The sequence below is a fragment of the Sprattus sprattus genome (assembly GCF_963457725.1).
Source record: "Sprattus sprattus genome assembly, chromosome: 2".
In the NCBI taxonomy this organism is placed as follows: domain Eukaryota; kingdom Metazoa; phylum Chordata; class Actinopteri; order Clupeiformes; family Clupeidae; genus Sprattus; species Sprattus sprattus.
The window spans coordinates 20577196-20598114 of NC_137921.1; the positions used below are offsets into that span (position 1 = coordinate 20577196).

Here is a 20919-nt window from a genome sequence, read left to right on the forward strand (position 1 = left end):
GTCCACGTGCATTTTTGAGTGGGATCTGGAGGATGTTGCTGCTCTTCGCCATGCCAAGGAGGGCGAGCTGGCAGCAGAGAGGTTTGGCCACCTATCGGAGAAGCCGCTTAGCACTCACATCACCCGGAGGGAGTTGGCTCTGCACTGCAGGAGGAGGACCAGAGGGGTGGAGGAGACCACGAGACTGATTGGGTCATTGATCAGTCTGTTTGACAGCGCAAGTGGGAAGGACACTCTGGGCGTTCCTCTGCTGGGCAACGAACGGATCCAGCAGATATGGCAGGAGCAGCAGAAACACGTGCGCTGTATCCAGGACCCAGAGGACTTCCCGCTCTACACTCAAACAGGCACCCTGAAGAAAGGTGGTGTGGAGCTGTGCTGCTACAGGTGTGCCCGTGGCTCTACCTCCCTGGAGTCCTTCCACCTCCACTTGAATAAATTAATTCCAGGTATTGCATATGGGTTACTGGTTTAATACCTATGTTTTCCTCAATGTCTGGTTGTAATGACAAACATATTTCTATTACATGTTATAGATACAGTAGTTCATAGCATCCCATATGTAGTGAATATCTTGTATGAATGTGACAAACGCTTCTTTGTTTATTTAACCTTCAGGAACCAGTGCCAGTGATGCGCATTTCCAGGCGTATCTTCTGGAAGGCCTGATGCGCTGGAATGATGACAGGATGGAGAGCGCCGTAAAAGGAGCACCTTCCATCCGCTCTTATGGCAGTGCTCTGAGAGAGGCAGTGGACCAGCTCAGCCAAAAGGTGCTCGGGAGATGCTGGGATGAGCGTTATCACACCCCTGGAGCATACACATGGGGGAAATGATCCCCCATTCAACATGAAAAAGAACACGTTAATGAATGAATTTGTTCTTTAGTAACACTGGTTATAAATCAATTATGTATTAGATAAAATATTATGAATATTTTCTTTTTTCTGCTTTGTTTTTGTAGGTGAATTGCTGGGAATTGAGTACCTGTACGACCAGACTGGCAAAACCCTGACTCCAGTGCTCCAGAACCCAGAGGAGGAGGAGGATAGGCTGGTGGAGGAAGTCATGGATGAGGAAGCACAAGATGAGGGGTTTGAAGACGAGACCGCGGAGGACATCACAGTTCCTGTCCTTCATGAGGATGACCCCTGCAGTGATCTGGGATCGTTGAGGACGAGTCCTCAGGCCTCCCCGTCTCAGGCCCCTGCATCACCTGCTGATCTGCCATCACGTGATGGAGGACAACATCCTGCTGCCGCCTCTGCAGTGCCGCCCGACACTTCTCAGGCTGCACAGGAGAGTGACACCAGTATGTCCAACGAGGCTCAGGTAAGACACTTGAATGGCTATTTCAATCCAATCTCAATGACATTTTATTTCACATACATTACTCCTAATTTATTTATGTATTAGGGAGAAGTCATTGGACCACATGGGATCGCTGGGTGGGACAAGGTCCAGCATTTAGCGACTTACCTGGTGGGTCTGCGTGAGGCTTCCTACATCGATGCGCTGCAGGTGACCCAGGTCATCAAACTGTGGAATGATCTCCCGGAAGGTGACCAGAAGAGGGTTGTCTACCAGCCTCGACATCAGCAGCAACTAACAAGTGGCCGTTTTAAGGCACCCAAGCGGAAGCGGTCTGGAGTCACACCTGGTGTGGAGAGTGTCAAGCGTTGCTTGATCGGACATCGTGGGGGGCCCGCTCAGTGGCCCAACACCAGCCGCTTGGTGGAGGCCATGTGCATAAGGCTGTGCACTTTGCACAAGACACCCACCAGGAAGGCTGGAGGTTCCACCCCCAGATGGACGAAAATTCTCTCTGATTACCACCACATCCGGGACTTAGTGCTTAGCTCTAGTGTTGAAGAAGACACAGAGATCCAGCTCTTTGAGCTAAATCAGAGGACACTCATTCAATGGTAGGTCAGGCACATTATTTACCTCAAATTGACTAGAATAATTCTCTAATTAATACATATCTAACACATATGATCTTCTCTCAGGTTTCAACGGCGGCAGAAGAACCAGGAGCTGAGTGTCCTTTCTCAGGGAATGGCTCCACCCAACCCCATTCCTGTGGCCCCTGCCCAGCTTCCACCACCGAAGGAGAAACTGCAGCTCCTTCCTTCAACATCAGGCCCCCAACATGTATTTGTCCTCCCTCCAAATCTGGAAGGACTTATTTATCTTATTTAATTATTATACACTTCCCCGTATTTTCCGTGTGTTTATGCTTGCGCAAGGGAGCGTAGAGATCGGCTTCCTGCCTTTGCGCAGCGAGCGCTCTACCATTTGAGCTAATTCCCCATGAAATCATCTATAACTTCACAATGGTCTACTGCCATCTACTGGACAGTTTGAAGTTTATGTGTAATACAAGCCTTACAAAACAGGAAAACGGCGATAGTGTTTGCCACAGGACTCGGACAGAATTGTTAAAGTAATATTATGCAATATTTTTACCTTAAAATAACAGAAAAACAAATATTTTGGTGGTAAACTGACTTTTAATATGGAGAATGACGCCACTGCCACAGCATGCATGCCTGGTGTGCCTGGAATTGCACGATGTAACTTTGAATTACAGGGCCCGAGACCTCTCACGGCACCACCTCACGCAACAACAACAGCTTTAAGAGGAAGCTAGTGCAGTATTGCTGTGTCTGTTTTCATCATAAACATTCCTACCAATTGGCTTATTTATGAAATGATTCAATGTAGGCTGTAACCTTATTGGTGTCATCCCTCTCTTACAGAGATTTTTAGTTTTTCTAGATGCCCAAAGTCATCGACCTGTCCTGTCTAGCATCAAAATAAATGAATTTCATGTCAAAAAGTTTGATCAGTCATTGTCAATCTCACTCAAATAAGCCTTGGAAGTTTGCAACCTTAAAAAACCTAACTCAGCTACAACATGAGTAATGTCAAGACATGACAAATTCTGAGAAATTTAATTTGTGGTCGGAGTGCTTTCCCTTTGAAAGCTCACTGGAAGCAATCTGGTGTCCAGATTTTCCCATTTTTCCCTTAAGTTACAACCACACCAGACGTAACAGGCTGACTCACAGTGAGGAAGTCTCGACGTTGTAATGTAAGTCAGTTTCAAGAAACTCCTGCTCATCCATATCTACATTTCAGAAGAACATGATGACACAACCCTGTGCAAAAGAAAATGGCCCTAGGATGAACTCCTGGGAAGTATTTTGAGCGGTGGGCTAATCACCATGGTGACTCAACAAACTCAGTCTCCAAAGGACATCAGGGATTCCCCGGGTCACAGGGAGGGGGCTGAAGGGGGCCAGGCACTCTGGAATATTATGACATATGACACCTGGAAGCACAAACTGTCTGCCCTTTTCTCAACCACAGTTACTGATCACAGAAAAACACATAGTTAATGTCCCTTTTTCATGTCCATTGACACCCAAAGGGTACACACCGTCATTGAACAAGGAGAGTCACTGTGTGCGCACACTCAGACATTTCTACACACAAAATAAAGCTCTAGAAATGCAATCAGCCCACGAACCAATGTCATCCGGAATGAAGTTCCAAACCAGTGTCAATCGGAATTGGAGGTCTGTAACAACCCTGGGCATAGACATATACATAGACGCCCCATTGGATGTATATGTCTATGACCCGAGGTACCAGGGTACTGCCTTCCCATTCTACAACTCTCGTGTCCTCACAACAGGAAGTGGCATGAATGGGGTGTATCAAAAGCATAAAGAATGAAGACTATCAGTTAGTCTAATTTTTCACAGCAGATTGTACCTGAATGGTTGTCCTAAGTCTCCATATATACTTGGAGATCAGAAGGATGCACTGTAAATTGATAAAGATGTGTGCCTGGTTGATGGCATCTCAAGTACCTACATATTTTTGATTTATTTTTTTACCTCAAGTTTACACAAGGGCTACTGTGGAACAGCACGAAGATTGTGCACATATTTTAAGAGATCTTTGTCCTGCTTAATTTATCACTTTAGTTGTCATACAGTGAGTCAACTACAAGGAGACATGCATCCTGTTCACGTCATCACGCCATACTAGTGCTCATATACGCACTTGTGTAAAATACTAGGAACTGCAACTGGGGCATGAGAATAGCCCACAAGAACTGGACGTCATGCCTTCCACAGAAATTAAGACAGATTTGTCGGTCTTAGCAAGTTGGGGCCAGTCAGGGTTTTGTGCAAAGATTGCAAAACTAAACTGTTAATTGTATTGTATTGAATGTATTGCTACAAATGTTGCTATCGAAACCTACTACCGACAAAGCATACCTTCAAAGTATAATTATACACATTGACACTATAAACTGTGGATTTGGCCAAGTTGCTGGTGTGATTGCGAGAAATGGTAGTAGTAGGGATGTGACAGTGATAATATTAAGAAAGTCGTGTACTTCTTAGCTTAGTCAAAAGTACAGCAGAGCTATAACTGATACGCTTCTAATGCACTTTTCATCTGGGCTACATTAAATATGTAGCATTAGCAGAATCAACAATCCAGAAGTGGTTTTGGCTGGTGAGGGCTCCACTTTCCAGATTGAACAATTCAAACAGTATAGTATACTGACAAGACACTTAGAGAAAACTCAATAATTAAACAGTATAGTATACTGACAAGACACTAAAAGAAAACTCAATAACCCCTGTAAAACCTGATAATGTAATAATTTCCCGATAATGTAATAACTCCCGATAATGTAATACAAATTCCTTCATAAGTCCCTAAAACATGTTATAAAACCTGATAATGTAACAATACCCCGATAATGTAATAAAGTGCATTTCCCAATAATTTTGCAAAACCTGATAATGTAATAATTACCTGATATTGTAATAACTTTGGTTGGTGCTGTAGCATCAGGTCTCCAGTTTCAGAGGTCCAAACAGTGAAGCTGTCCAGAGACCTGCTGCTTCACTATTAGCAGATACACTATATATTATATAAAAAATCGTGTTGTGCCAGACCCTTGTACAGCTTCTTGCTGTACAGGTTCGGCTTGCAAGGCTAAAGGCCTATACCATTGGGATCAAAATATGAGCAAAACAATAGTGGGTGGTTGTCTACACAGCATCACTACTTGGTCTGAATAACTGGTGTCCCAACATTTCAGCACTGACCAAAGTTTTTACAATATCAGGAATTTATTACATTATCAGGTTCTGCAAAATTGAGGCTAACCTGATAATGTAATAACTTCCAATTAATGTAACATTTTATTACATTATTGGTATGGCGATTGTTACATTATTGGGAAATGCACTTTATTACATTATTGGGATATTATTACATTATCAGGTTTTATTACATCTTTTAGGGACTTATGAGGGATTTTTTATTACATTATCAGGGTTATTACGTTATCAGGAAATTATTACATTATCAGGTTCTACAACCCCTTCACTGGCTTCAGTGAACTGGCATAGGATGCACTTGGGAATTATTTTTTTTTATTTTTAAGGACAACATGTTCACTGGGATTAGCCTCCTGCACTTGGCCCAGAAATGCTAAGGCTTAGATAAACTGCTCTGCCCTCTCCAGAGCTTTCCCTCTGCAGCAATAAATCCAGACAGAAACTCCTGGCCAGTCGCAGTCAACTAAACTACTGAAACTTTTAGTGATCTGTCAGTCATTAGTTGGAGTTATAGTCACCTCTGTTCCTTCATATCACCTTTATGTTATAGTGGGCCTTTCTGTGTGGAGTTTGCATGTGTTCTCCCCGTGTTCACAAGGGGTTTCCTCCACTAAGAACCCCAACAGAAAAACATGCAGAAGAACTGAACACTCTCCTGTCTGTCCCTGGCAAGACGGTCGGATCACTTGGAAAATGCAGACAGAAACATCACTGAGACCTCAGCATGCGTCTGTGTCCTGGGTCGCCACCCTGATTGCGCATGTGTGTTGCTGTGTGTCTTTGTGCCAAATAAACTGACTTATATTCTATATTCACCTCTTTCACTTACTTTGTTAATGTAGCATTAAACAGAGCAAAACATGAATCATTAAAATAGGATGTGTATGAGGTAACTAGAAAAATGGCAGATAGCCTACAGGAGAATTTTTACTGTACTACATGTTACACGATTGCTTTAGAGTTAAAGGCACCCAGTGCAACTTTATGTAAACATTCAATGAAAAATAAACATTCAATTTCTAGTCTTTTTTACACGTAGTAAGTTTCAATAACTCCATACCATTACATATCGACATTCAAGGAGCAAAGATGAGACGTCATTGTGTGGTGAGAACTGATAGAAAATCGTAAACAACAACAATCGCCGGTGGGGAGAAGCCATTTTTCCATTGACTGGAAGCCTGCTTTATTTAACAGCTTTCTATCTGCCAGGCAAATGGCAGACTCATGACAACACGCGCAACATTTGGGAGCATGAACTGCACTGAGTAAAATTTTGCCTGGCAGATAGAAAGCTGTTTCCCTAACAGAAAGTCTGAAGCTTGAAGTTCTTTTCAAACCTTTGCTTGGGTAGCACTGTTAAACTGAGCAGACATGCAGACTACATTTGAGTAATCTCATCACGTAACATTCGTTTTCTAAAAACAATCACATAGTATTGCATGTTTTAAGGCGGCTGCATGCTACAGCGTTGGGGGTTAACGGTTGTGCAAAATTTACTCGGTGCAGTTCATGCTCCCAAAGGTTGCGCGTGTTGTCATGAGCCTGCCATTTGCCTGGCAGATAGAAAGCTGTTTCCCTAACAGAAAGTCTGAAGCTTGAAGTTCTTTTCAAACCTTTGCTTGGGTAGCACTGTTAAACTGAGCAGACGTGCAGACTACATTTGAGTAATCTCATCACGTAACATTCGTTTTCTAAAAACAATCACATAGTATTGCATGTTTAACTGTGGTAGAAAATAAGTTAGCTTAATGCTAACGTATATGGAAAATCCTATAGACACCGCGCTAGGTATTAGCATCAAGTAATTCACGTTAATGTTTTTGTATGAGCCTGACATTTGCTCTGCAGATAGATAACAGGTTCCCTAACAGAAAGTCTGAAGCTTGAAGTTCTTTTCAAACCTTTACTTGGGAAGCACTGTAAAACTGAGTAGACATGCAGAATATTTTAGTAACCTCATCTCGTATCATTCGTTGATAGAATGCAGGCTGCGAGGCTCGCGTAAGGGCTTACGTAAAAAATGACGCTAGTCTAGAAAAAGGGGCCGACGCACGCAAGACGTAAGCAGTCGCGCAAGGGTCGCGCAAGGGGCTTGCGCAGCCTCTTGCGCTTGCGCTTACGCTTACGTAAGGAAGCATGAATCAGCCTTTAAGGCCCTTGCATGCTTCTAAAGGCGGCTGCATGCTACAGCGTTGGGGGTTAACGGTTGCGCAAAATTTACTCGGTGCAGTTCATGCTCCCAAAGGTTGCGCGTGTTGTCATGAGCCTGCCATTTGCCTGGCAGATAGAAAGCTGTTTCCCTAACAGAAAGTCTGAAGCTTGAAGTTCTTTTCAAACCTTTGCTTGGGTAGCACTGTTAAACTGAGCAGACGTGCAGACTACATTTGAGTAATCTCATCACGTAACATTCGTTTTCTAAAAACAATCACATAGTATTGCATGTTTAACTGTGGTAGAAAATAAGTTAGCTTAATGCTAACGTATATGGAAAATCCTATAGACACCGCGCTAGGTATTAGCATCAAGTAATTCACGTTAATGTTTTTGTATGAGCCTGACATTTGCTCTGCAGATAGATAACAGGTTCCCTAACAGAAAGTCTGAAGCTTGAAGTTCTTTTCAAACCTTTACTTGGGAATCACTGTAAAACTGAGTAGACATGCAGAATATTTTAGTAACCTCATCTCGTATCATTCGTTGATAGAATGCAGGCTGCGAGGCTCGCGTAAGGGCTTACGTAAAAAATGACGCAAGTCTAGAAAAAGGGGCCGACGCACGCAAGACGTAAGAAGTCGCGCAAGGGTCGCGCAAGGGGCTTGCGCGGCCTCTTGCGCTTGCGCTTACGCTTACGTAAGGAAGCATGAATCAGCCTTCAGTCTTTATGCTCGGGGACGTAAGCGTAAGCGCAAGAGGCCGCGCAAGCCCCTTGCGGGACTTTTCACGTCTTGCGTGCGTCGGCCCCTTTTTCTAGACTAGCGTCAATTTTTACGTAAGGTCTTACGCGAGCCTCGCAGCCTGCATTCTATCAACGAATGTTACGAGATGAGGTTACTAAAATATTATGCATGTCTACTCAGTTGTACAGTGCTTCCCAAGTAAAGAACTTCAAGTTTCAGGCTTTCTGTTAGGGAACCTGTTATCTATCTGCAGAGCAAATGTCAGGCTCATACAAAAACATTAACGTGAATGAATTGATGCTAATACCTAGCGCGGTCTCTATAGGATTCCCCATATACTTTAGCATTAAGCTAACGTATTTTCTACCACAGTAAAACATGCAATACTATGTGATTGTTTTTAGAAAACGAATGTTACGTGATGAGATTACCAAAATGTAGTCTGCACGTCTGCTCAGTTTAACAGTGCTACCCAAGCAAAGGTTTGAAAAGAACTTCAAGCTTCAGACTTTCTGTTAGGGAAACAGCTTTCTATTTGCCAAGCAAAAGGCAGGCTCTTGACAACACGCGCAACCTTTGGGAGCATGAACTGCACTGAGTAAATTTTGCGCAACAATTAACCCCAACGCTGAACCAAGCAGCCGCGTAGTAGACATGCAGAATATTTTAGTAACCTCATCTCCTAACATTCGTTGATAGAATGCAGGCTGCGAGGCTCGCGTAAGACCTTACGTAAAAAATGACGCAAGTCTAGAAAAAGGGGCAGACGCACGCAAGACGTGAAAAGTCGCGCAAGGGGCTTGCGCGGCCTCTTGCGCTTACGCTTACGTCCCCGAGCATAAATCAGCCTTTACTTGGGAAGCACTGTAAAACTGAGTAGACATGCAGAATATTTTAGTAACCTCATCTCGTAACTTTCGTTGATAGAATGCAGGCTGCGAGGCTCGCGTAAGACTTTACGTAAAAAATGACGCAAGTCTAGAAAAAGGGGCCGATGCACGCAAGACGTGAAAAGACGCGCAAGGGTCGCGCAAGGGGCTTGCGCGGCCTCTTGCACTTGCGTTTACGCTTACGTCCCCGAGCATAAAGGCTGATTTACCCACTAGAGGACACTATTTAAAAGAATATTTTCAAAAAAATCTTCTGGGGGAGCATGCCCCAAGACCCCCCTAGTTCGGTTGGGTTACAGGAAAAATAATAGGTTTTCTATAGGGGCTTAGCCCCCCAAAAAGTCAGAACCTAGATTCGCCCCTGCATGACACCTTTTAGGTTAGAACATTTTCAAGCCCTTACGCCCTGTCACAAAATTGTTCCTTCAAGTTCTGCATAAAGTTAGAAGCAGGGTCAATTATAATTTAGAAATACTGTCCATAATGTCACATACCTACACAAGCAGTGTGTTGATGAAGACGGAAGGAACCAGTTGTGTATGGGTTGTAGCTTAGTAAAACATATTCAAAACGGTATTTTAAAAGTGTACTAAATCTGACAGTTTAAAAGAAACTGAACTGGCATGAAAACATCTATAGGTGTATGGCCGGTTAGCTCAGTTGGTTAGAGCGTCGTGCTAATAACGCGAAGGTCGCGGGTTCGATACCCGTACTGGCCAGGAAACTTATTCTTGATTAGGATTAAAGACTCGTTAACGCTAACACTAGCCTGACCCAGGGTCGCTACACATGGAAAGGTATGTTGTTCTCTCTGGTAGTGCTATGTATCCTTACCCTTCCTGAGTATAGAGTGTGGTGGGACTGGAACACTGTTGAGTTATCTCACGGTCTCACAGTCCTAATTCAGCAAAACTCTGATGAAGAAAGATATTTGCTTAAAAACCCCAGTGAAATGCTCACTAAAGGTATATATGAGGTAACTAGAAATATGGCCGTACAGTTGAACATCTTTCTGTACTACAAGTTACACATTAACTTTACAGCACACTGTTAATTCTAACCAAAAAAGATTTCCTGGCCAGTACGGGTATCGAACCCGCGACCTTCGCGTTATTAGCACGACGCTCTAACCAACTGAGCTAACCGGCCATACATTAACCCTCATTTACATATCAATAGCTTGTACTTGCTTCAGTGGTTACATACAACTGCATCCCAATACATACAAAAATAACAGACAGTTTTTTCCTAAACCTAACTGAGTTGTTTCTTCAAAAGTAGGCTACTCAACCTAACGCCTACTGCTTTGTTGTGTTGGTTCAAGTAGTTATTCAACTCAAATTATTAAAATATACCCGTATAGAACTATCCTCAACCGTCACTGTATATGCCTACAGTACAGTTAATATTTTTTTATTGCGACATCTCCATCTTTTAACTTGCCAAAATGACGTCATTAAAAAAAAAGTTTAATCTGATGAATCACTGCTCCTGTTTGTTTGAGAGCGCGTGTGTCTACTACGCTGTATTGTGCAGCGCTCGGGGAGGGGAGCGCACGAGCATTTGGAGACCTTAAAACAAGCGTTTGTAAAGCAGACGTTAGTAGCCTACCTTCTCCGCTGATGTAACGGACTGTGGGATATATGTGCAAACAGAAATAAAAACAAAGGGTAAACTAAAAAAAAACAATGAAACACCTAAATATGTCAAACAGTACTTGCTACCTCGATTCTGCCAATCCAGGCGACCCAGCGGTTTCCGCATCTATGTTCGCAGCTGGGGTTTTAGGAAACATTTTCGCTTTGTTTCTTTTGGAGATACGACGCCGGAGGAAAAGTCGCTGTCTTTTTCACGTGTTGGTTACTGCTCTGGTCATCACTGATTTACTCGGGACTCTTGCCGTGAGTCCGTTAGTTCTGGCCGCGTACGTTAGGAAGGAGAATCTGGTAGAGATGGGTGGTAGAGCTCTCTGCAACCACTTCGGCTTCAGCATGACATTTTTCAGCCTGGCCACTCTGTCCATTCTACTGGCCATGGCCGTGGAACGCTGGCTTTCCATTGGACATGCATATTTTTACGAGAAGTACATGACCAAGCGCTGCGGATACTACACAATTCCAATCATTTACCTAGTTTGCTTTGCGTTCTGTACGCTACCATTCGCTGGAGTCGGGAAGTATGTGTTATATTGTCCCGGTACATGGTGCTTCTTTGACATGCATCCCCAAAAGCGCCTTGAACAAGTTTACGCGGGAGCCTACGCTTCTGCAATGCTCTTGATGATCGTGTGCACGGTGCTCTGCAATGGATCTGTCAGCTACCATCTATTTGGCATGTACCGGAGGAGAAGAAACAACCACGGATCGTTTCGAGGACCCCGTGGTCGAAAAAGATATGAGTCCATCACCAAGGAAGTAGAGCACCTTGTTCTCCTCGTGGTGATGACTGTTTGTTTTGTAGTGTTTTCTCTTCCACTTGTGGTAAGTAAGTTTGCTTCACTTTATTGTTCTTATGATTGCATATTGTCATATCACCTTACATTTCATTCAACCCTTAAGTCGTTTTTTAGTTTAGTTCATGCCCCCCGACACCTTCTGACACTGGTGTATAAAATGGACAACTGGTTCATGTTTTATTATTAGTGATATTGTATATTTAGGCTACTGGTAATATGTGATTAAAGTAGTGGTTTCTGCACTGTGTTCCTCTTAGATCCAGGTGTATATGAACTTCTTCCGAATTGACATCGACATTGACAATCAGCAGGACCTCCGGATGCTCCGCCTGCTCTCCTTCAATTCCATCGTGGACCCATGGGTCTTCATCATCCTTAGCCCCTCTGTCCTGCGCTTCCTTTGGGGGAAGCTGTGCCGGCGGCAGCAGACACCAGCAAGCGAGGAGAGCACCTTCCGCACCATGAGAGCTATCAGGCTTGGTCCCCCAACAGACGTTCACAAACTGCCTGCACACACGGCCCGTGCCCTCTGCCAGTGACTGTCACAACAAGAGATGTGCCAGGATTGTCAAGCGCACACTGAGGGCCCCCCTGTGGCACTATTCACTGGATGGTCCAATCAGATTAAGGGATGTCCTCCTGTAGGTTGTGTCAGAGGTTTAGGTTTGTGGTCACAGCTGTGGTCCCATGTGCCTCTGAATGGTTGGCAACTAACTGAAAGTGGTGAAGGGCAGAGGAGGGGACCCAGTACAGGACGATCTGAAGGTGAATACACTGCAGGAACTAGGGAAGATCCAGATGTGCATCACTGTAGAAATCTAAGACACACCAGTGATGATTGAATGACGCTATAAATCATAAGCTTATTCCAGTATTTATTTAGGGCCTAAAACATTAAATACTGTGACAGAATCTAGGTCATACAAGTCAACATTGTCATACAAGTCAACATTGCTATGCATACAAGGAAACAGTTTAAAGCCATGGTACCTGCTAAATTGTACAGTGTAGTTCTACCATGTAGTTCAGTTCCCATTTCTCATTGTACACTGTAATTTGAAGAATAAAAAGCTATGAAAAAAAATCAAGTAATAGTAATCAAGACTGGGCTCCCATGAGAATAGTATGGTGTGGTCCTTAACATGAGAACCTCATTTTGATTATGACTGTTTGTTTTCAAAGGCTAAAAATATGTCAGAATGAGATGAGTCCACAAGGAAATTGAGGTCAGAGGAGATGTATGTTCAACGTGGGTTTTGGAGTTACGGTACGTCATGTTGTACCTCTGGGGAGAATTAGGGGTTCAGAAACTTCATAAACCACTATGAGTATTGTTATACCATGCCAGAGACTTAATTCACCAAATAAAAAAATCATGTTTGTGAAACTTCCCCCACAGTATTTAAAAAAAAAAGAATGATCAAAATGATTTATTGATTACAATTACAATTATCGCAGTCCACTGACAATATGCGGGCAAGATCTCAAAATGCTTCCATATGAGAAAAATTTTCACAGAAAACGGGAGATGCCTTTACAAATTTAGTACACAATTCCTGGAATTTTTCTCATATGGTAGCATTTTGAGACGTTACCCGCATATTGTCAATGGACTGCTATAATTGTAATTGTAATCAATAAATCATTTTGATCATTCTTTTTTAAACATACTGTGGGGGAAGTTTCACAAACATGATTTTTTTATTTGGTGAATTGTTAGAGGTAAGTGAAAATGAAATGAGTAAAAAGAAAGTAAAAAGATGTGGACATTTGTGACTGTGAGAGTATGAAAAAACCTGTGCAAAACACTGGTTAGCCAAAGAAGAGCCAATATACGGAACCACATGTCAGAATGAACACACACTGCCACAGATTCACACTCACGTGTGACGTGTCCTACCACACTAATGTGCGTTTTAGAGGATGTTGAGTAAACTGCAGAGGTAAACTATCACGTCGGTTGGAAATGATACCAAAAGCCAATTGGTTCCAGTAAAGTCCAGCACGTCATCACAACACTGCTGTGGTGTGTGACAACCTTAATATGGCCTGTGAAAGGGCTTTGTGTATGACTCCTTTATCTCTTTAATTGGGCACTGAAGAATAGAATCCTTATAAGGTGAGCGCAATTATTTATCTTCTGTCTGTCTATCGTCGCTCTTAACAGTGTTTATTTCAGACTTTGCTGGTTCTTCAGGCCTCTCGTGAGGGCTGTCAGGCTATGTAGAGGAGTAGCCTCATACAGTCACTGGGAGTTTGAGAGACCTTCACATTTTGGGTCAGCACTGGAGTCTTCCTTTCTGCATATGAGTTCATTAAATTCTCAGGCCTTTCATGTAATCCTGTTCTTTTTTTGTTATGAATTTGTACACTTAAGCCCTCTGAAAGCTCTCCACCTCAGGCTATTTGGTCAAGCAGTGAGTCTGCGGTTTTTGTCAGTAATTCAATGACCTGCATCAGATTTGATTATCTTACCCCCGCAGAGAGAAAGAGATGTTTTGACCCTTTGTCCAGAATCCCGCATATTGAGATAATGTCTCACATTTTCATTGATCATTTGTTTTTTAATTGTCAGACATAAGAACAGATGGATGCATTCTTTTACCCGCCCGGCACATGAGCCGCGTATGCTGTTGCAGCAGAGTTTCTACTGGCTTTCATCCACGGGCTGGGAAGAGAGCAGTGAAGGTGGACATCAATAGGTTGTGGCGGCCGTCAATCAAACTGTGCAGACATGGGGCTGATGAACAGCTCTGCTACTTTACAAAAAAAATTGCACAAACTTTGCAGACAAAGTAAAAGTTACCTGGAGATCATGGCTTATCATATCTTTCATAGAGCAAAGCTGTAGCCTGTTGGCTCTTTAACCTGATTATTTTTTTCCCTATTGTCCAACTGGCTTTAAAATCTCATAGTAAGGACAGAAATAGATGCCCTGAGAAAAATAGTGATCTATGTGATTCTCGTCTTGCCCTCTAATCCCCAACTAAAAATTCAACATAGTCCATAGTGTACAATTAACTAAGGAAATGTCCACAGCGACAGGGATCATTGCCTCCCGGTTATGTCCAATGTGTACGAAACATACAACGGAGAGGATGGACTCCAATGGTGGCCAAGTCAAGAAATGCTAAAATAGCTAATCGTACCTTGAAAGCAACACTATGCAACCATTTGCCACTTTCATTTTTGTATAGGCTACTACTTTTGGTATTGTCTTCAAATGAATTTGAATGTGGTCATTTGAAGGACAAATAAACACACCTTTCATTTCCACTAGACATCCAGGCAATGTGCTCTGCTGATATTTCACTTGAGATATTCTAGGCTATTGAATGATCATTATAGCCAACCCTTCAAAATTCCCTCTGAAGGGGTAGTGCCATCATGAACTTGTGAGAAATAAAATGAACAAAAAATACCTCTTCTGCACTAGCATTAAGCATATTGATGGGAATAATGGCTCAGTTATTGCATATGCCCCCAGCCGCCCCTTAACTCTATGGCCAGCGACGGAACTCCCCATGAAAGAAAAGCCTTCACAGCGTGACATGCTACTTTAACTCCATGTGTAGCTGGATAAGCCTCTTACATTGAGGGTTTAAGAAGCCTGTAGACAGTAGCCATTTCCAGTAGACAGACTGAGAATGCAAACACTGAGCACAGTTACAAAAGGAAACAAACAACTACTTGCCAAAGTAAATATTTCTATTCACAATGTGGGAACTCAAAGAACAACAAGTCAGTGTCCACTGCCATTAAGCATAGGCTAATGAAAGTGGGTATGTGAATAAGCTTGCCATAAACAGAGGATCTCTGAAATATACACAAGCTTCCATTAACAGGAGGCCTGGCTAAGATTTTAGATTTACGGCCAAACGTGCCTATTCGAAAGCAATATACTCGTACTATATTATAATTTATGTAAGGAATGATAACTATTTTTTTAAATGAACAAAATGTCGAAATGTCAATCTTAGGGAAAATCTGAAAAGGGAATTGTTTTCTCACAACGAATTTTTTTTTTGCTGTTGAAGAATGTAGTATGTGCCATGACATCATTTGTTTCTGTAGACATCGAAGTTTATGTTTCTTTGTCTGTGTCACAACCTCAGCTGCACGCTCCTCTGTTCCTGTTCCTGCTCTTGCTCCATATGCTACTCCAGTCCGTTCATCCTCTCCAGTGTTTAGTGTTTCCCTCACATATTAGTTGTTCCTTGATGTTTGGTTTCCTCAATGTTTGGTTCACTGATGTTTGATTCACCTGTAGCCAATTAAGTTTAGTTCTCACCTGTGGCCAATGTATTCATTGAGCTCCTATGTAAGCCTTTGACTTTTCCTTTGTCTTTGTGTGTATTTGTTTGTGTTCAGCAAGACGTACTGTGTTCTCCAGTCCTGTCAACTTTGCCTTGTTTGCCCATCGTGGCACTTTGATTTTTTAAAAAGTAAAACACGCCTTGTGCATTTGCATCCTATTTCTTGTTTCAAGTCTCCAGTTTGTGACAGTCTGCCCTGGTTTCAAATCTTACTGAGACCTTTTATTAGAAAACTATAAATACAAAGTGCCTTGGCCAACACATTGGCTTTCATTTAAAATGCTTCACACTCTAATAATTTAAAAAGTTGTAAACATCATTGGGATGTATTATTCTAAGTAGGATTGGACATGTCCCACGGTGAAAGCTTTTCACCCTCGAGGCTGCTTAAACAATCTATGTTCCTGTATGTTGGCCAGACAGTGCAGCTTTGCTGATCAAATGGGAACCTCTTCAGTGACACAGCCCATGAATGTGTTTGTGCAAAAGAGCTGAGTTTGAAGCTGTGCTAACGCTACACAACAAACACTACCCCTAGACAATGAGAGTGCACATCGCCATCGAACACAAGCACAGATAGAAGCTGGCAGCGATGTGGCGCTGGCCAAGGTCTGGGCTGAGGTATTTGTCCTGTCCTGGACAGCAGTGCTGACTCGAACACAGCTGGACCAGCTGGCCCTTTTCAGCAGGGGAGGCAGCATGTGTCTGTGGGAACTAAAGACTCCAATACGGGGGCACTCTGAGAGCTCTAAGCCTGCTATGATTGAGTTCATTTTTATGTTTAGATAACTAGACATTATGCAGTTAACAATATCAACAATGGAACATGGTGCTGTTACTCACAAAGAACATGCTGTTAAACTCTGCATGATTTTTCCATGGTAAGTGTCCACAATGTAAACTCTGTAAATAAAAGGATTTCAACTGCTGAAAAACATGCTTAATTAAAAAAACATTCATAAATTCAATATCATATTCCAACCGATTGCTTTTGGTAGAATGTAGCATATTTATAGCATGTTTTCATATTAAAGTGTTTTTGCATGGGAACATTGGGGTTCCCTCAGCATTTCACAAACATGGGGTAAAGTATCTGTGGAATCCAGAAAACAACCAATAAATCCCAAAATAACTTGAGCACACATATAAGCTTGCAGTATTTCAGTAACAGCACAGGTCAGTGATACATTTTTTTTGTTAAGAACAACATGACAAATGACAATACAGTGCAGGAAAAAAGCAAGAATGCAGAGAGGCAATTGGAGCCCCATTTCTTTCCAGATGTTGCTCCTTAGCATAACATGTTTCTCAGCTATTTGTGCTGAAACCATGGCATATTATTTTGTGTTTTTGTATTTCCACCCAATATAGTTGTTGCCAGTTCCTTTTGTATTGGACTTAATTTATGTGAAAGACCAAAACAGAATTCTTCTGTCCCTTTTAAAACAGGACTTTATTGGCACTCTGTGGTCCTTCTAAATAGGAGATTTAATGTCTGTTGGTCTGGCTAGTCTGTGTTTAATTAGGTACTTGTTAAACTGAATTGGTTAAGTCAGACAATCAATTGTCTTTAGAGAGTGTGCAAGTGTAATGTAGAAAGAGAAACATAAAATAGGCTCAAAAATATTTCGTAACCAAGAATGCATCTAAATCTGGTGATTCTTGGATTGTCGTAAGTATTCATTCCCTTTGTTCTTTAGCTGGTCGAACATGAACATTAGCACATTTTCTCTGAGGTGGTTGTGGCTGGTAAGTGGTTTGTATCTAGCCTTATCCTTGCAGATTTGGGGAGGGTTTAATGACTTTGGGAAGATTTTGCATCTTTTTCAAGATTATGGGGTGGCCAGAAGTAGTGCACATTGCAGTATGTTCCCAGGGTCTCTGATGATGCAGACAGAACTGTTGAGAAGCATGGGGTCAGGGACTTCCCTGTGACCAGTAAATTGTCTTTCAAGGCCACCGTGACAGTACTTCCTGGGACTGGAACACATCAACATGTTTACATATTTTTGACTTGTGATGGTGTATGCAGGGCTGAATTTGTTTAGCACTGTTTGGTGCTGTTTAGTGCAGAGGGTTATAATCATGGCCTAAGGCGACACTTTGGGAGTAATTGTCATCATACAGAGAGTAAATCCAGTCTAGTGCAGAGTTTCCTGAAAACCAGGACGTGCATTTGTCAGAAACATGTTATTCCCTGGATTTGAAGGTATAGAGAGGTAAATATAGAGACAGGTAACAAATATCATAAATAAATATATTAAATACACAATGATATAAAATCTATTTGATATACAAGTTAAATAAATCAGAGACAGTGATTAGTTCTTCAAATTCCAAAATTGACTTTTATTATGATACAACAACCCGGCTTCCGGTGCCGGAAGTTGACAATGTGTTTCGTATACCCTCGAAAAAGATAGGTGGGCACTTGTGAAATGTCCTTCTTGGGTTTTTATTGCATATCAATTACAGCTAAACATTCTATATTCCATGAAGCTGAACTTTGTGTTGTAAGTGATTTGGCCGATCCAACGAGTAGGAAAGTAAAATCTACGGGAGCCTGATTTTAGGTAAGCTTTAGTGTTCATCATCCAGATTTGTGAACGCACCCCTGTTGGTTTGACGGACGTCAATTGGCGATTTATATTGAAGCTTGTCTATTTTGATTTTCCGTAGCATTTGAAAAATGCACTGCACTAAGTAGTCTGTGATTGTGAACTGTAATACCAAAATAGTTAATTCATTCGTAACAACACTGAGTCAATCGTTGAAAATAAGGATACTTATAAACTCACATGGAGGGATGTGACATCACTAGCATCAGAGGGTTATTTGCTCTGAATTAAGCTATATGAACATTTTATTTTAATACTTTTCTTGTCTGGTTTGTACAGGAGGTGATATAAGAATGTCACTGTAATATTCTTAGTTAAAGAGATACTGAAGTGTGCATGACCGCAGAACGGACTTTTTGTTAACATGACAAGCAAATCTGATTTTTAGCTATAGGCTCTTTTTTTTCAGTTTTCTCATCCCTGGAATTTTGTTTCTTATGACCATGTAATGGACCAGACAATTTAAAACCTCTGACATGTTTTATGTCATCATCATAAAGGGAACAGAACCTGAAGGAACTGAGTCAGTTCAGTTGTCTAATGGAAATGCAATGCATATAATGTTTGGTATTTAATAGGTCCTTAACTACCCAGCGGTGGTCAACAGAGCCAAAATGGCATCCGCCCCTGCACAGCAGCCCACACTCACAGTGGAACAGGCCCGAGGTAAAGCTACACCATCAGTCATCACATTTGATTAATTTACATTTTCATAAAAAAAGAAAACTGAGACAGGTGGGATATTACAGATTACCTCAAACAGGGAACCTTAATCACAGGTTCCAAGAGAAAATAACTGAGTTGATCCCATAGTCCTTACCTAAAGATCTGTGTTTGATGCATTTGTGTGTTTGTGTTTGTGTGTGTGTGTGTGTGTGTGTGTGTGTGTGTGTGTGTGCGCGCGCGCACATGCCCCTGCAGTGGTGCTAAGCGAAGTGATCCAGGCCTTCTCTGTACCAGAAAACGCAGCGCGGATGGAAGAGGCCAGGGAGAGCGCCTGCAATGACATGGGCAAGATGTTGCAGCTGGTTCTTCCCGTGGCCACGCAGATCCAGCAGGAGGTCATCAAGGCTTACGGCTTCAACAACGAGGGTGAAGGTAAGGAAGGTCAGATGTGTTATATGTCCGTGTTATTGATGCTGGACTTATCAATGTGTTTTCTGTATTATGTTGACTCTCATGCTCACTGTATTTTGGTGTGATTTGAGTTCCTTTTGATGACACATGTGTTTGTGTGTCTGCGCAGGTGTGCCATCTGTTTGATCTGTCAATTTTACTATTTACATTTTACAGTGTTATCTGTTATTTTCTAATGTTACTCAAATTGCTGTTTGTTATACCTCAGTGCTCCTTACTCAGCGTCACAAAATGTCTCAGTTATAAAAAAATAAATAATAATTGACAAGCAGTTTTTTAGTCGAACAATATTCATGTATCGCCGCAGCTTTCATCGTTCGTGTGTTTCAAATTTAGAATATTAAGAAAATAGAAATTTAGAATATGTACCAGTGTTTTGTAGATGAATAGCATTATTAAGAAAGATTAGGCCTGTAACATTTTGTGTCCTTTGCTGTTCTTTCGCAATAATAATAATCATAATCATAATATAAATGTCTTTTTTTCTAGGTGTCCTTAAATTTGCCAGGCTGGTGAAGATGTATGAAACACAGGACCCAGAAATTGCAGCCATGTCAATCAAGCTCAAGTCCCTCCTTCTACCACCTCTTTCTACACCTCCCATTGGAGGAAGTATTCCAGCCTCCTAGGCTTACCAATAATCAGCGAGGAAGCCACATGACTTTACTTTGGTCATTCTGGGGGGAAAAAAACTGAAATTGGGAAAAGTGCCAGGAGCATTTTTTTCTATTACAAAAAGACTAATTTTTAGTGTAATGGGATCCCACTGCATCTTCTATAACATTCCCATGACATTTGTCTTGAGTTAAATATTATTGAAGCACCACACGCCTTTTTGCCAACATGTAAACCCACGCCCTTTGGAGATATAGGTGTTTATTGATGAGGGTGTTTCAGACATGGGTCATTGTTTTGTACCATATAACTAATGTCAAAAGATTACTTAATTAGCCATTTCTATATAGCATGACGGACCTTACTTTTAGCTCTCACCCCCTATCGCCCTCAACATTACAAATGCATACATACACTAACAATACTGACATTTTAACACATTTTTAGTAATGTGCAGCTTACTTTTTCTGTCTGTGGAAGAAACCCAACACATACGTTCTCTCACTGTCTTTCCTGGAACACAAACATACACATACACATACAGTTTATTCACACTGACAGCGATAGCCCCAGAATTCTTATGGAACACCATGAAGTATGAAGGCCAAAATCAGCCAATTTGCCTGTATGTTTTGAAAAGTGTATTTATTTCTCATCTTTTACATTTCTAGTAGACAACTAGCCTTTTGGAAAATTAAAAGATGGATCATGATTGTTATTATTGCTTAATAAATGTATAATGGTAACGACATGGTCCCATAAACTTCACCGTTAACCAAAGTGGCTGGACATTGTTGATTACACCGACTGGTACATAACCTGCTTTAGTGGT

At 41.8% G+C, this 20919-nt stretch overlaps 2 protein-coding genes across 2 annotated transcripts; both read left to right on the forward strand.

Moving 5' to 3' along the window:
- Nucleotides 1–10649: 10649 nt before the first annotated feature.
- ptger2b (prostaglandin E receptor 2b (subtype EP2)) lies at nt 10650–11940 on the forward strand (the record flags this gene model as incomplete). Its single annotated transcript, XM_080858989.1, has 2 exons — nt 10650–11426; nt 11659–11940. The coding sequence occupies 2 exons, from the start codon at nt 10650–10652 to the stop codon at nt 11938–11940; spliced, it is 1059 nt and encodes a 352-aa protein (XP_080715115.1).
- Nucleotides 11941–18152: 6212 nt separating this feature from the next.
- On the forward strand, nt 18153–20683 carry grcc10 (gene rich cluster, C10 gene). The gene is made up of 4 exons (XM_080831856.1): nt 18153–18290; nt 18914–19001; nt 19257–19433; nt 19962–20683. The coding sequence occupies exons 2-4, from the start codon at nt 18950–18952 to the stop codon at nt 20099–20101; spliced, it is 369 nt and encodes a 122-aa protein (XP_080687982.1). The 5' UTR covers nt 18153–18290; nt 18914–18949; the 3' UTR covers nt 20102–20683.
- The last annotated feature ends 236 nt before the right edge of the window (nt 20684–20919 follow it).

What these genes read in the sequence shown, in the direction of transcription:
- grcc10 (XM_080831856.1), top strand. Translation starts at nt 18,950, where the DNA reads ATGGCATCCGCCCCTGCACAGCAGCCCACACTCACAGTGGAACAGGCC. An exon ending in CACAGTGGAACAGGCCCGAG is followed by an intron (nt 19,002 to 19,256) that starts GTAAAGCTACAC and finishes ATGCCCCTGCAG; the next exon opens with TGGTGCTAAGCGAAGTGATC. An exon ending in CTTCAACAACGAGGGTGAAG is followed by an intron (nt 19,434 to 19,961) that starts GTAAGGAAGGTC and finishes CTTTTTTTCTAG; the next exon opens with GTGTCCTTAAATTTGCCAGG.